Source organism: Naegleria lovaniensis, assembly GCF_003324165.1.
Source record: "Naegleria lovaniensis strain ATCC 30569 chromosome Unknown tig007, whole genome shotgun sequence".
In the NCBI taxonomy this organism is placed as follows: Eukaryota; Heterolobosea; class Eutetramitea; order Acrasida; family Naegleriidae; genus Naegleria; species Naegleria lovaniensis.
Window position 1 is genome coordinate 602961 of NW_025407829.1, and position 14028 is coordinate 616988.

General features: G+C 39.4%; 6 protein-coding genes across 6 annotated transcripts; 3 read left to right on the plus strand and 3 right to left on the minus strand.

The window, feature by feature from the left end:
* Positions 1 to 813: 813 nt before the first annotated feature.
* C9374_014122 (uncharacterized protein) lies at positions 814 to 1926 on the plus strand (the record flags this gene model as incomplete). Its single annotated transcript, XM_044690075.1, has 1 exon — positions 814 to 1926. The coding sequence occupies one exon, from the start codon at positions 814 to 816 to the stop codon at positions 1924 to 1926; it is 1113 nt and encodes a 370-aa protein (XP_044553554.1).
* A 340-nt stretch (positions 1927 to 2266) lies between these two features.
* C9374_014123 (uncharacterized protein) lies at positions 2267 to 5005 on the minus strand (the record flags this gene model as incomplete). Its single annotated transcript, XM_044690076.1, has 1 exon — positions 2267 to 5005. One exon carries the CDS (start codon positions 5003 to 5005, stop codon positions 2267 to 2269), a length of 2739 nt encoding a protein of 912 aa, XP_044553555.1.
* Positions 5006 to 5668: 663 nt separating this feature from the next.
* C9374_014124 (uncharacterized protein) lies at positions 5669 to 6469 on the plus strand (the record flags this gene model as incomplete). Its single annotated transcript, XM_044690077.1, has 1 exon — positions 5669 to 6469. One exon carries the CDS (start codon positions 5669 to 5671, stop codon positions 6467 to 6469), a length of 801 nt encoding a protein of 266 aa, XP_044553556.1.
* Positions 6470 to 6571: 102 nt separating this feature from the next.
* Positions 6572 to 7500, minus strand: C9374_014125 (uncharacterized protein; the record flags this gene model as incomplete). Its single annotated transcript, XM_044690078.1, has 4 exons — positions 6572 to 6689; positions 6777 to 6875; positions 6940 to 7137; positions 7256 to 7500. 4 exons carry the CDS (start codon positions 7498 to 7500, stop codon positions 6572 to 6574), a joined length of 660 nt encoding a protein of 219 aa, XP_044553557.1.
* An 86-nt stretch (positions 7501 to 7586) lies between these two features.
* Positions 7587 to 9839, plus strand: C9374_014126 (uncharacterized protein; the record flags this gene model as incomplete). The annotated part of the gene is made up of 1 exon (XM_044690079.1): positions 7587 to 9839. The coding sequence occupies one exon, from the start codon at positions 7587 to 7589 to the stop codon at positions 9837 to 9839; it is 2253 nt and encodes a 750-aa protein (XP_044553558.1).
* Positions 9840 to 9845: 6 nt separating this feature from the next.
* On the minus strand, positions 9846 to 13169 carry C9374_014127 (uncharacterized protein; the record flags this gene model as incomplete). Its single annotated transcript, XM_044690080.1, has 1 exon — positions 9846 to 13169. One exon carries the CDS (start codon positions 13167 to 13169, stop codon positions 9846 to 9848), a length of 3324 nt encoding a protein of 1107 aa, XP_044553559.1.
* Between the last annotated feature and the right edge of the window lie 859 nt (positions 13170 to 14028).

The following is a 14028-nucleotide window of genomic DNA, read 5'->3' on the forward strand; positions in this document are numbered from 1 at the left end:
GTTTGATCATTTTATGAACAGTTTTCTCTTGTTTCATTGCAATGGGTGCTCCTCTCCTGGCGGTTCGTGCAATGCCTGGCAGAAGCATTCCAAAGGGTGCTCTCAACCAATTTTCCTTGGGAGGCACACCTTCAGACCCTTCAAAAAATTGAGGTAATAGTCATGCGTTCCGTAGAACGCTTTCAGCTATTACACTGAAAAGAACAGATACTACACTCGATCAAAGCCAATTGGCCGAGAAAGATGGTTTTCAAAGATGCTGCCATGGAAGGATGTTGATATGGAACGAAAGAAGTGATGGAAAATGTTGAGGAAATTATGGGATGAACAGCGGAATTGACTCGATTGAAGTGTACACTGCACCTTCAATAGGATCCATCACGATGAACATGATGTTGTTTTGGTATATGGAATATTTCAAAACCAACACATGTATGAACATTCCAAAACTCCTTGTCCATAGTATCCTGTCGAAACCAATTCCAATAAGTCTCCTTGAGAGACGCTATATCAAAATTGGCAACGATACAGAGAAGATTAGCATGGTCCCTGGACTAAGGATGACACAACTGATCGAGAAAGTATCCCTACTTTTTTTTGCTTAATTTCACCGCTTCATGATTTTCGCCAGGTTACAGACACCAACTAAGACAGGATTATTTCTTGGTCAAAGACTAGTTCGGATTTACATGGTTTACAAAGTTCTTGTAACTGCAAGAACCAAATTAAAGTGCTGCAGAACTCTTCTTGAAAACCCAATAATAAAAAATATTTTTTGAGGAAACAATAGCCGTTCGTCCTCAACATAAAAAAATGTCGTCACAATTCTGCAGTGACACCCTCCTCAATATTCTCCAATTTTTGGATGGTCCCAGTGTGGTTCAATCTTGCATGACTGTTTCTCACTTGTGGCATCAATGTGCAACAAGTAATATTTTGTGGCATCAATTGTTTGATCAAGTATTTCATAATTCAACATTTAAGTGGGATAAAACACAACAAGAAAATTCATCTTCAGATACTGAGAGTATTGAAACGAATGATCATGATGATGAAGTAAATTCCGATGAAAGCGGTGATGACGAAGAAAACGGTAAAAAACGAAAAGGCACAGCAACTACAACTAAGGGGAACAAAAAGAAAAAGCTTACAATCCATTCATCATTGGAACAGCACCAAGATGGATATTGGTATCATCTTTTTAAAAGATGTTTTTCCATGTTGCCTGTTCTGGACGTTGATCATGCTGACCTGATGAAACTTGCCCTCACTGATCAAAGAGAAAATATTTCAGCAATTACCGATGTCAAGTTGCTTCATCAAATTATCTTTCAATTGCAAGAGCCAACCTATGAAGAATTGCCTTTAGTAGGCTCTTTTAAATATTATGGGATTTCTTTTGAGCATGATCATGTGCATCTACTTCTCGAACTTTGTGTGATTTTATCCGTATTGTATCAAGGAGCTGGTTATTGTTATTGGACAGATCGAGTAGTGATGAAAGCAAAATCGCCCAACAAAACCAAACGAAAATCATTGCAAGACATTGAGGAAAGGTTGGTGATCTTACCTCTTGCTGCTTTTTGCATGATGATATTGAATGAGAAGGCTACAGATCAATTAACTCTCACTGTTGATGAAGACTGGTGTGTTTCTCCACTCGTCTCATATACTTCAGAGCTTGAATTATATAATCATGAGGATTTTTGCTACTTTGATTTAATGAAAGATTGTGTAGAAGCGGATGGATATGATGGTCTCATATTCGATGGAGACCATTGCAGTGATTGGGAATGGTGTCCCAACCTCTTTCAAAGGTCAGGATTATTATTCGATTACAGGAAAATTAAGGCGAATTATTTTGAAAACAAAGATGAGGTAATTGTGAATGTATTTCAAGACGCAATGGATTATTATGATAATTAAAGGTCAGAGTGTTTGTTTATCTTCTTGTCTTCATTTCTTTCCTTAGTCAGAATTCAACGGCCATCAACGTTGCTACATTCTTGACCTGTAATAATTAAGCGTCAAGCACTTCATAACCAACCTCATCACTTCTCTCACATCTTTCATCCTGAAGGTTTCACTGTCTGTTCCCATTGAAGGTGCAGTGTAGGTCAAACAAAGAATTGCCTTAACAACAGACCGAGGATGCGTCCTTACTTTTTTTTGCTTTCTGCTACATCGATGTTTAACAACCTAAAAAATTACAGCAAGCTCAGGGTTTCAATGGTTTCTTAATTTTGTAAAGATATAACACATGAATTTATTGCAACAATTTAGTTCTCAAAACATATGGTAAAATTCCACCATGTTTGTAGTATTCGAGTTCAGGTTCTGTGTCAAATCTCAAAATGGTAGTGAATTCGCTCAACTTGTCATTACCAGTCACTTTGACTTTGACTTCTTGGAATGGCTTCATACCAGCACTCAAGTCAATGGTAAATTGCTCCTTACCAGTCAAACCTAATGAGTCAGCGCTTTCACCCTCTTTGAATTGCAATGGAATAATTCCCATACCAGCAAGGTTAGATCTGTGAATTCTCTCAAACGATGTAGCAATAACTGCCTTAACACCCAAAAGGTATGGACCCTTAGCAGCCCAATCTCTAGATGATCCTGAACCATATTGTTCACCACCAATGACAATCAATTCATGACCTTCATTGCGATACTTCACAGAAGCATCAAATACAGAGACAACTTCATTGGTTGGAACATGAAGAGACATTGGACCTGGCTTGCCAATCATCTTGTTGAAGAGTCTAACGTTGGCAAAAGTACCTCTCACCATGACTTCATCATTACCACGACGAGCACCATAAGTGTTAAAGTCCTTTCTTTCAACACCTCTTTCCAAAAGATATTGGGCAGCTGATGATTTGAGTGAAATGCTACCGGCTGGAGAAATGTGATCAGTTGTGGTGAAATCTCCCAAATTCAACAAACAATAAGCATTTTGAATTGGCTTGGTAGCACCCAATTCTCTGTGAACATTCTTGAAGAATGGTGGATCGTGAATATATGTTGACTTTTCATCCCATGGATATAACAATGTTTCAGGAGCATCCAATTTGTTCCAGTTGTCAGTACCCAATGCAATCTTCTCATAGACAGATTTGAACATGTTTGGAAGAACGTTCTTGGTGACACAGTCATGAATTTCTTCTTGAGTTGGCCAGATATCTTTCAAATAAACAGGTTGTTTGGTGGTAGGGTTGACTCCCAATGGATCCTTATCGAAATCAATCTTGACGTTACCAGCAATGGCATAAGCAACAACAAGAGGTGGTGAGGCCAAATAGTTTGCTTGCACAATTGGATGCACACGAGCCTCAAAGTTTCTGTTACCACTCAAAACTGATGCGGAAACCAAATTAGAATTGACAATAGCTTCATGAACTACTTCAGGCAATTCACCAGAGTTACCAATACATGTCATGCAACCATAACCAACAGTGTTAAAACCTAATTGATCGAGATAGGTTTGCAATCCAGATGCAGCCAAATATTCAGAAACGACACCGGAACCAGGTGAGAGTGAAGTCTTGACGTATGGATTAACAGTTAGTCCTTGTTCGACAGCCTTCTTTGCTACAAGGGCAGAAGCAAGCATGACGTTTGGATTTGATGTGTTAGTACAACTGGTAATGGCAGCAATGACAACTGAACCATGAGTCAAGTTGTACTTTTGACCCTTATATTCAATCTCAACAGTCTTTTCAACTTCCTCAGCTGGAATTTCGAATCCTTTGAATCCTCGTTTTGCAGTCAAACCTTCCTTGAACTCCTTGTGAACATCAGTCAATGAAACACGATCATGTGGTCTCTTTGGACCAGCAAGTGATGGAACAACAGTGCTCAAATCCAACTCCAATTGAGCGCTATAGCGAACCTTTGATTCTTCAACATTTTCATAAGTGACAAACAAGTTTTGTGCTTTCAAATACTCTGCAATCACTTTGACCTTTTCTTCATCTCTGTTGGTTTGTCTCAAAAATGCAAGTGTAACATCATCAATTGGGAAGAAACCCATGGTAGCTCCGTATTCTGGTGCCATGTTTGAAATGGTAGCACGATCAGCAACAGACAATTGCTTGACACCTTCACCGTAAAATTCAACAAACTTTCCGACAACTCCCAATTTTCTCAAATTTTGTGTAATGGTCAAAACCAAGTCAGTTGCAGTTGCAGCACCAACTAATTTACCAGTTAATTTGTATCCGACAACTTCTGGCAAAACCATTGCACTAGGTTGGCCTAACATGGCTGCTTCAGCTTCAATACCACCAACACCCCAACCCAAAACACCCAAACCGTTAATCATGGTTGTGTGTGAGTCAGTTCCGACCAATGAGTCTGGATATAACAAAGCTTGCACTCCCTTTTGTTTATCCTCTCCGGAAAGTTCTTCATTGTTTTCAAAAACAACACGAGCCAAATATTCCAAGTTGACTTGATGGACAATACCACTTCCTGGTGGCACAATTTGCAAATTCTTGAAAGCCTTACTTCCCCATTTCAAAAAACGGAATCTTTCATAGTTTCTATTGAACTCTTTTTCTTGGTTTTGTTGGAGAGCCTCCTTGGAACCGAAATCATCAACTTGTACACTGTGATCAATGACCAAGTCTACTGGCACAAGAGGATTCACTTGAGATGGATCTCCACCCAATCTCTTGACGCCATCACGAATGGCTGCCAAATCGACCACTGCAGGAACTCCGGTAAAGTCTTGCATCAAAACACGAGCAGGTTTGAATGGGATTTCAATGGAGTTCTTGCTCGATTGCTCCCAATTCAAAATTGTTTCAATATCATCTTTCAATACTGCAAATTCATCGCAATTTCTCACGCAATTTTCCAACAAGACACGGATACAGTATGGGAGAGTAGCTAGTCTTTGATCATTCAAATCAGGTAAGCTATAATATTTGTAGAGCTTGTTGTTAATTTCAACGGTACGAGAAACGGTTGATTCGAATGGATTTGGTTGGGCTGGCATGGTTGATGATTCTTTCTCTTGGTGATGATTGATGATGAATGGGATGAAGAAAGTTGGCTTATTTTTTTTATGTGAAAAAATTTCGCCTGCGCTTTTCTTTCCTCGTTTGAACGAATGAAAATTCTCCACTTTTCAATTCGCTGAAAAAAAAAGCGACCGAGAGTGTGGAATAGGGAGAAGATTGAGGATCAATGATTTTTGAATCATGCGCAAAGTGAAGGATGCAATTGAAACAAGTTAACATTGAACCACATAGAAAAGTGATCTAGCTTTGCAAAACTTGTGTGTTTGGTTCCAAGTTGAAAGAAGGAATTCCAGATTTGACCAGTGTTGGACATGTTGAAAACTTAAATACTACAAGAGTACATAAGACCACATAGTATCCCATAACATGCTGGGACCATTAATTATAACCTTGCAGTTTCTAAAATTTTCCAAATTAATAAATTACCTTATTAATCTTCCCTTAATTTGAAAATTTATGCACCACACAGAAAAATGATTTCAAGAAACCATCGACCACTTGCCACTACTTCCCTCTACAACCTTCACCACCAGTTCCAATACATTCCCATCTCATTATCACCCTTACTACATGATTGCCTTTTCATCTTGTTAATCCTTCTTTCATTCCTTTCCTTCCAAAGCAACAATAACAACAACATGTTTAGTTTTTCCAATGCCCAACAACCCTCTCTTAATTGTACCTTCGTTCCGAGCCCTTCTTCCTTCTCCAATCCCTACGAATCTTCTTCTCTCTCAGCACCTCCAAAAGGAGCATGCAAAGGTCCTCTCCATCGAACGCTCTCCTCACGACTCGTTGCTCCCAAACTCAACTTGGGTTGTCCGCTCCATTTACTCCCTTATTACAAACCTGGAAGTGTTGAAATTCAATGTGGAGAGTGTATTCCAGGAACGAGTGGGAGTGGTGTCTCTTTCAATTCTCTCCATTACTTGCAATGTAAAGCCAATGAATATTGCAATGATGATGCTAAATGCACTCCGCTGAAACAACATCCGCTCTATATGAAATCATGTCCGTATGAAATCTTGCTTCATTCTCAACAGAGGTCGGATTTGGAGGGTGTTCCTTCGTTTTGTGGAGGTTCTGGATTGGTCTGTATTGAACATGTTTGTAAAATGTGTCGAGAAGGAGATATTGATTACAATACTGGTGTGAAATGTATTTTGGGAGAGTGGAGTTATGCATCATGGGTGGACTCTACGTTGGAACCTTCACCTCTGATCTTGTTTGCACTGAGTGGAATGACCTTATTGTATGTGTTGGTTGTGAACTTGTTGTGTCGAGGCGGATTGAAATTGACTTCCAAAGTGTTGCACAATTATTCGAGGGAGAAGAAGTTGAGAAATGTGATCAAGTTGACGAGTGAATTTATCAAGACTTTGGAAAGTGAGAATCAACATGAAAAATTAGAAGAGAATGATAATGATCAAGTGAAGTAAGCTCATGAATATGTGTAAATCCAAGATATAAAAAATTGAATAAATTATTTGTAAATATATTAAGTAATTGCAAGATAAATAATTGATAATCATTGTTTGGGATTAGTAATACTGTTGCCATGAACTTCCGTCAGCAGGTACTGTGACACCTCCAATAAGTAGACCAATATCCACAATCCACCACACTCCAATACCTCCCAATGTCAATAATTTAATGACACTGCATTGTTGAATATTTTCACACAACACGTTTTTCACATGTTCAACATGTCCCGGAATTGGATCTTAAAAATTTTCACAAACTTACCCCAATACAATATGTTGCAAATAAAAGCGATCAGCTCCAAAGATGCCAACAAAGACGGCTAGTACTAAGGCAGTAGTGTATTGGAAGTTGTTCTGGATGCTATAAATTGTTCGCATGATCAAATCATCATTATTCGAACGTGTTGACATCAAAGAAAACGTACGTTTTACATGGAAACTTTTGATACCATGTTCTTGGTCCGATACATTCAATGGTTGATAATACTGTACAATTTGCATATCCATATCTTGTGTTTTGAGTATAAACTCCATTTTGATTTACCATGTCGTCATAGCTACATGTTTTAATTCCATTTGAATATCCTTTCATGTCAAAATCACAAATTTTAAATTCATTTGGTCTGTATTTTCATGGCGACATTATGATTTTACATTTTGTCGTGACATTAAAATTTTACATGAATGGCCATCATCAAATTCCAAATTGTAATTAAAAATAATATTAGTATTCACACATACATCAGTGTACATGGTACAAGGGGGCCATTAGGATTGTAATCCACATTTTGACATTCACTCAAATTGACAATGATGTATTCCGATCCAGTTGAGTTGCTGCAATTCGGAAGAGGAACTCCCTGTACCACATGATCATGATTTATAATAGTTGTTATTGCAATTAGCAATAGAATCGTCAGTGAAGTCATCCAACATGTTGTCAACCCTGCGTACGTTGGTGACAATGTATTTATCAGCGGAGCCATTTTTTGCTTGGGGTTCAAAAACAAATAATCCCGCCAAAACTTTGCCGCTTCTAAAATCCGTTTCACATTTCACTTTTAAGCAAAAAATGTTTCCTCCAATGGCCACTCACCATCAAGAGTGTGGAAACACCAATGCATTGTGTACCAACATGAACAATAGTCCATTTCACCCTCCCCAACAACAACAGCAACAAATTCATTCATTTTCCTCCGTTTCCTCCTTCCCGCAGCAACCACTTCCTTCCACTCCCTCTCATCATCCTCCAATGAATATTAATCATCATGATCATCATCAACAGCAACAACAACAGCACCTTACACAATCTTCTGTTTTTGATTCATTCTCTCCCTTCTCTAATTTTCATATGAGTTCTTCTCCGAATAATTCCTCTCAAGGCTCTTTCATTGGTGAAAGGTATCACGGACAAGGATTGCAAGGAAATTATGAATATGGAAATCAATTCAGCCATACCCCTTTCCAATGGCATTCCTCTCCATCCAATGATGGCCTTCATCATTATCCCACTACCAACTCAAACTCCTCTTCTGGTTTGAATAGCACGACCAAATTGGAAAATTTAGAATTCTCAGCCAAAACCAAAGGAAGTTCTTCTTCGTTCCATCTGAATACAATTCAACAACAACATGATAGTCTTTCAACTAGCAAGAGAAGATCCAGTAACTTTCATTCCATTTTCACTCCTTCACCTCCTCAATTTCAATCCAATGATCTTCAACCTTGTAAAAGTCTCCGAACCACACATACACCCGTACCAATTGGTACGAGTCCACATTATTCCACTCATGCATGCACCCCAACTGGTCATTCTCCTTTTCAACTTTCTTCATCGCCTTTCACGAGAGAGAATTTTAATAACACTCATCATCATCATCAAACACAATTACCTTCACCGCCAATGCATCCATCATCCATTCAGTCGACGCAACAAGCTGCTATAATGACCCTGAATAATACTAACAATAGCAACAATAGCAACAACAATAACAATAGCAACAATAGTATTCTACCAACATTTAGTTCTTCCAGAAATCGTTCCACCACGACTTCACTTGTTGCTGCCCGTAGAAGCTTGCCCAATAATTTTCCCAGCACGAGTAAGGAACAACATGGAAACCACCACATCATGACACCTTCGTCGTTCCTCCTTAACTCGTGCCACTATACAACCACAACAACGGCAGACAAGTCTCCATTGAAAAAGTCGAATAGTGTGGCCATTGGTTCTGAGAATTCCCATTTTCACATGCTAGATTCAGACGATGAGAGAGAACAAGCTCCTCCCAGTGCTCCTAAAAAGAAGAAACCAACCAAGAAGATTGGAACTCGAAGAGCCTCCTCCTGTAGTAGTGTATATAAGAATTTATTTGAGGAAGAACGAGCGTTTGAATTACCAATTCATCCTCATGGTGAAGAGGAAGAGGATGACACTGTGGAGGATGGAGACATTCGAGGAGGTCCCATGGAAAACACACATGAAAATGTTCAAGATGTATCGTATTCGGCGAGTAGTAGTAGTAATCATTCACATTACAGCATTGGATCCATGTTTCTGGAGACGCCATCTCCATGTACGCCACGAGATCAATCGACCTATTCGTCGAACAGTGGTCATGGAATGCACAGTTTGAGTCACTCGAAAAATCAACTCTTTGGTCAAAATTCTTGTAATAAGAGTTTTGTTTTACCTTCCACGATACGACCTTTCAATGGAAATGCAATCCCTTTTGCTACGCCCATTCATCAAGCAAGTCATCATAATCGATTGTTGGCAAGTACTCCTGCTTCCTCAACGACAAGTAGTGCTCCCATTCTGGAATGTGAATTGACTGGATCTGATGATGAATTCATGTCGAGTCTTATGAAACCTCCTCCACCAAGGTTGTCCTTAAATATGAAGAGTCATCACTCCCAACAGCAGCAACAACAAAATATATTCAACGATTTTACATTGGGGTGTGACGATGAGGAATTGGAACAAAATGAAGATGATATTTTGAATCCACCAACACTTGTGGCGAGTGAGAACCAAGCTGTTATTGGTGGCTCTGCACTCTTTACATCCTCACCGAGACGATCCAAGTACGATAGCCCCATTGATCAAGAAGACGAAACCATGAACGAAGTGGTAAATTTATTTGGTAGCCCAGTATCCCTAGAGTCTAAAAAGAGAAAGGCGTTAAGAAGTCCTTCATTTCACAGATACAAATCTCGAGACGATATGGACAATGATGATAATGATTCACCCCCCAAGTTTGAAGAGTTTGAAAGATTTGAGCCGTTCTTAGTGAACCCTAAAGCGAAATTGAAAACAAAATAAAGGTCATCACGGTTTACTATTAAAGGTGTAGCACAATGGTGATGGTAACTCTTCGCCCTTAAATCGTATCTCAATGCTGGTCTTTGTTTCAATCGAGTGGTCGAAAGTTGGTAACATCACTCTTGGAATAATAAAGTAGATCCGAATTGCGCTCTGGTCTATGGTAACGTTAATCACTTTGCAGTTCACAATTACATCTGCCACACGTTGTGAAATACTCCAATCTTCCAGCAACGAAGAAAACTCGTGAACTGAGAGGTTTTCAGGATGTATAACAATTTCATTCAAGTTGTCAAAACTACTGGAACCGTGTGTCAACAACAAAGAGGTTGAATGCCGATAAGAGAATGTTTTCTTTCTCTTGGTGGTAGAGTCGGTTTTCTTTTTCATTTCCGAAAGTTGAGATGAGCTTGCAGAGCTCTCATCTGACTGACCAATTGAATCGTCTAGCTGTTCATTGCTGGACGACGGTGGTGATTTTCGCTTCTGAGCTCGTGTTTCACATTTCCACTGTTGCTGTCTTGCATTGTACTTGGCAAAGAACCGTTCCATGTCATCCGTTTCAAATACATGGTCATGGAATGTTGCTTTAGTGATAACTGTCTTTTTATCAACCTTTTTAATGTCCATGTGAATGCAAATGCATTTAGTAATGGTTCTAACCTCATCTTTTCCATCTGTTAAGGACAAGGTAACTTTGAATGGACAAGTGACTGCTTTTTCGCAATGTTTCGATTTTTGTACTCGTTTTCCATACGATTCCAGAGAGAAGTAAACCTTTTGTCCATCATTCATGTCGTCATATGTTTTGGTGATTGAAAAGCCATTGATATCGTAATTTTCATTGTCTAGTTGCCAGTTCTGATCGCTCTCTCCTGATTGAGTCTTTTTATATCTGAAAAAACATGTTTTTTCATAGATCTCTAAAGATTTAACTCTCCAGTAGTAGCGTGTGATTTCTTTTTGATTTGACGAATTTTGGTTGACCTCAACTTCAAGACACGCTTTTTTCATTCTAATGTCATGTGGTGGTTCAATATAAAAAGAAAAAAGTAGAGTAATATCATCACCATCAATTTTTGGCAATTGAAAGGTTTTGGTAATACCATTTCTAGGTCTCGATGATGAATTTGCAATGGCTCTGTTCTCACTGCTAAAACTAGCAAATACAGAAGGAAACCTAGTATTAGAAGACGACGAGCTCTCTGTAGGAGGTGTTTGCAGTAGTTTCGTTTGGGCGACAGAAGTTGACATTGAGGTTACTGTTGCACCAGCAGTTTTGTTTTTAGAAGGTGTTGATTTGGTGTTCTTGGAATTTTGAGTAGTTTTTCTAGCTACTGCTGCCACAGGTACTGGTCTATTTGCAGTTGCTGATCTATCTGTTGTAGAGCTTGTTATTGACGTCGGTGTTGATGTCGCATTCGTGTTATATTCCATAACTGAGCTTGTTGATGAATGAGTGAAATTATTCGACTGTGAAGGTACAAAATTTTTTGACATGTCATACATGGATGGAGGTTGTTGCACATGAGAGGATGAAGAAGGAGGCGATCCTGAAGGAACATGGTACGTTTGAGGTGGTGAATAGGTGTATTCAGATGGATATGAAGAAGAAGGAGGTAGAGTAGGAGTATAAGGATAATGTGATGATGATGGTGGATGCATGTACGAATGTCCACTACTTGTGGAATGTGGCAAATGATTGTATGTGCTTTGATTGTAAAAGTGATACGAATGTGTTTGGGATGTTGCATGATACGTTGGTGAAGGTGGTGGTGGAAACGAGTGACTGTAGCCGCCATAGGGAGGAGGTTGTTGATAGCGTGATGGTGCATGAGATGGATATGCATGTGGATAAGCGTGATGAGGATGTTGAAGTGGTGGTGGTGGACGTGAGGAATAATTCGAATGCATGGAAGGATGTGGTGGTGATGGTTGTGTTAGATTAGTGGAAGAGGAGGGTGAAGCATGAGGATGATGATGGATGGGCATCATTGGAGGTGGTAAAGGATAAGGAGACGAGGAAGTTGCATCCATCAATGCTGTACTGCCTTGTGTTGCACTTGTAGCAGCAACTGATGAAAAGGTAGTAGTAGCAGAAGTAGTAGTAGTATTAGCAATAGTAGAAGTAATAGTAGGAACGCCAACTGGAGATGTTGAGGAAAATGTTTTTGAAGAGGGTGATGACCATACGGTTGAATACACTGCATCCATGGGTTGAGGAACGGGATTTGTATTTGTGGCAATCGGACGAATTGGAACAGAAATTGGTGTTTCCTTGTTGGAATTATTCTCATCATTGAGGTAATTGGTTTGTATTGGGTTTGACGCCAAATTTGGTTCAAATGGAGTGGAATTTTGTTGTTCCAAATCACCATCCGAGAGTTTGTTGGTCATCATCATCATGTGAGGAGAAGATGGTGCATCATTGTTGTGCTTGGAAAGATGGAATGGTTGATCAGGAGGACCTCGGAAAGAATTGCATGTGGAGCTGATCATGGAGGCTTCTTCATGTACATGTGTGGATTGTGATGAAGGCTCTGTATCCTTGTTGTTGGTGCATGTCGTGTGGTTGATGAGATTAGAGCTATGATGGTTCAAGGTGATATGTTTTTCGAAAGTATTTGTCGTCTTAGTACTATCGCTGGATTCCAATACTACATGTGTAGTTGATGGTGCCTTTTCATCATCGGTATCACGATGATGATGATGGTTAAGAATATGATTATTCGTGGATGTACTATTGGGGCTAGTAGAAGTAGTACTACTTGTACTAGTGGTGTTGATGTGGTTACTAGTGCTATAATTATTATTAATAGCCACACATGTATTCATATTTGGAATAGTGGTAGCGTGATGCTGATTTTGAGAGATAGTGCCATGAGCTTCCCAATCTTTTGGCTGTTCCATATAGGAGGTGGATAATTTGGCTAAATCTCTTCCAGGGTCATTGGCATGCTCCTCTTCATTCATCCTCTCCTCCTCGGATGGGATCTCGATTCTGTTACAGTTAGGTAATGGCGTTGAAGAACCATCCAACGCCAACACCACATCAGATGCATCAACATTCGAGGAAGAGGACGAGAGGGCGTTCATGTTGTTAGATTTTTCGTAAAGTGGATCAAGCTCTTGATGATGATGACTCTTCATCTCCCCGTTATTACCTTTCGTGGTAATCAAATGAGTCGGAGGCATCATGGCATGAGAGTCTTGTATAGTTTGATTCTCATTCATGGAATGCATGTTAAGCTCGGTATCTTGTTGTTGTGGAGGAGATTCATGCTCTTGTTGTTGTTCAGTGTTATGCCGAGAGGATGATGTTGAAGACATTCTTTCGCATGGCTCTTTGGACAATTCAAGTACGTGTGTTTGAAAGTCGAAAACAGCTCTTGTGATTCTTTTTGATGAGTGGTAGGAAGTCTTTTGGTGTTTTTTCTTTGCTTCACTCCAAATCACGCTGTATCTTGTCGTGAATGGTTGTGTGTGGGCAATTCGAACGATAAAGGTTTCGTTCCCTTTTGGGAAGACAAGCAAAGGTCGTCAACACCACATGATGCATGAAAATAAAGTTGTGTTGATTCACAACGCGACAACAACAACGAAGAGGTCATACATTTGCATAAGAGGCGAGTTCAAAACAAAACAACACACGCACTTACGATGAGTAGAAAGAATTATAATTCCCACACCTTGGTTCGCTTACGTGATTTGTTGTTGGAATCACACGTGTGAAAAACGTGTTGTTGTTGGGATGTACTACAAGTTGTGTTTTTGGTTGTTTTTTTCAAAGTGGTGTTGGGACGGTTGATGATTTGCGTCTTCTCTCTATTGAAGGTAAAGCTGGCGTGATGATAATGCATACGACTTCCAAATAGGAGCATGTTGAGACGTCAACCATCCAACACGGATAAAAAACTTCCATGAAATGCCTTTACAAGCAACTCGTGGTACCATCCACAATATTGGTTATGATAAATTGTGCGTGTATGATATCAGGATAGCCTTGTAGTTGAAAATGTAGTATACTATTAGTGGTCTTGCATTAGTAACACCTAGTATCTTGTGTATTTCAAAGACGAAAAGATATTTGCACTTTGAGTATCGACTTGTCTTTTAAAGAAAACGAAAACAAATACCAATCTTGTGCTCGGTATCACGTTTGAAGACGAATGTGCGAATTCAATCTTGG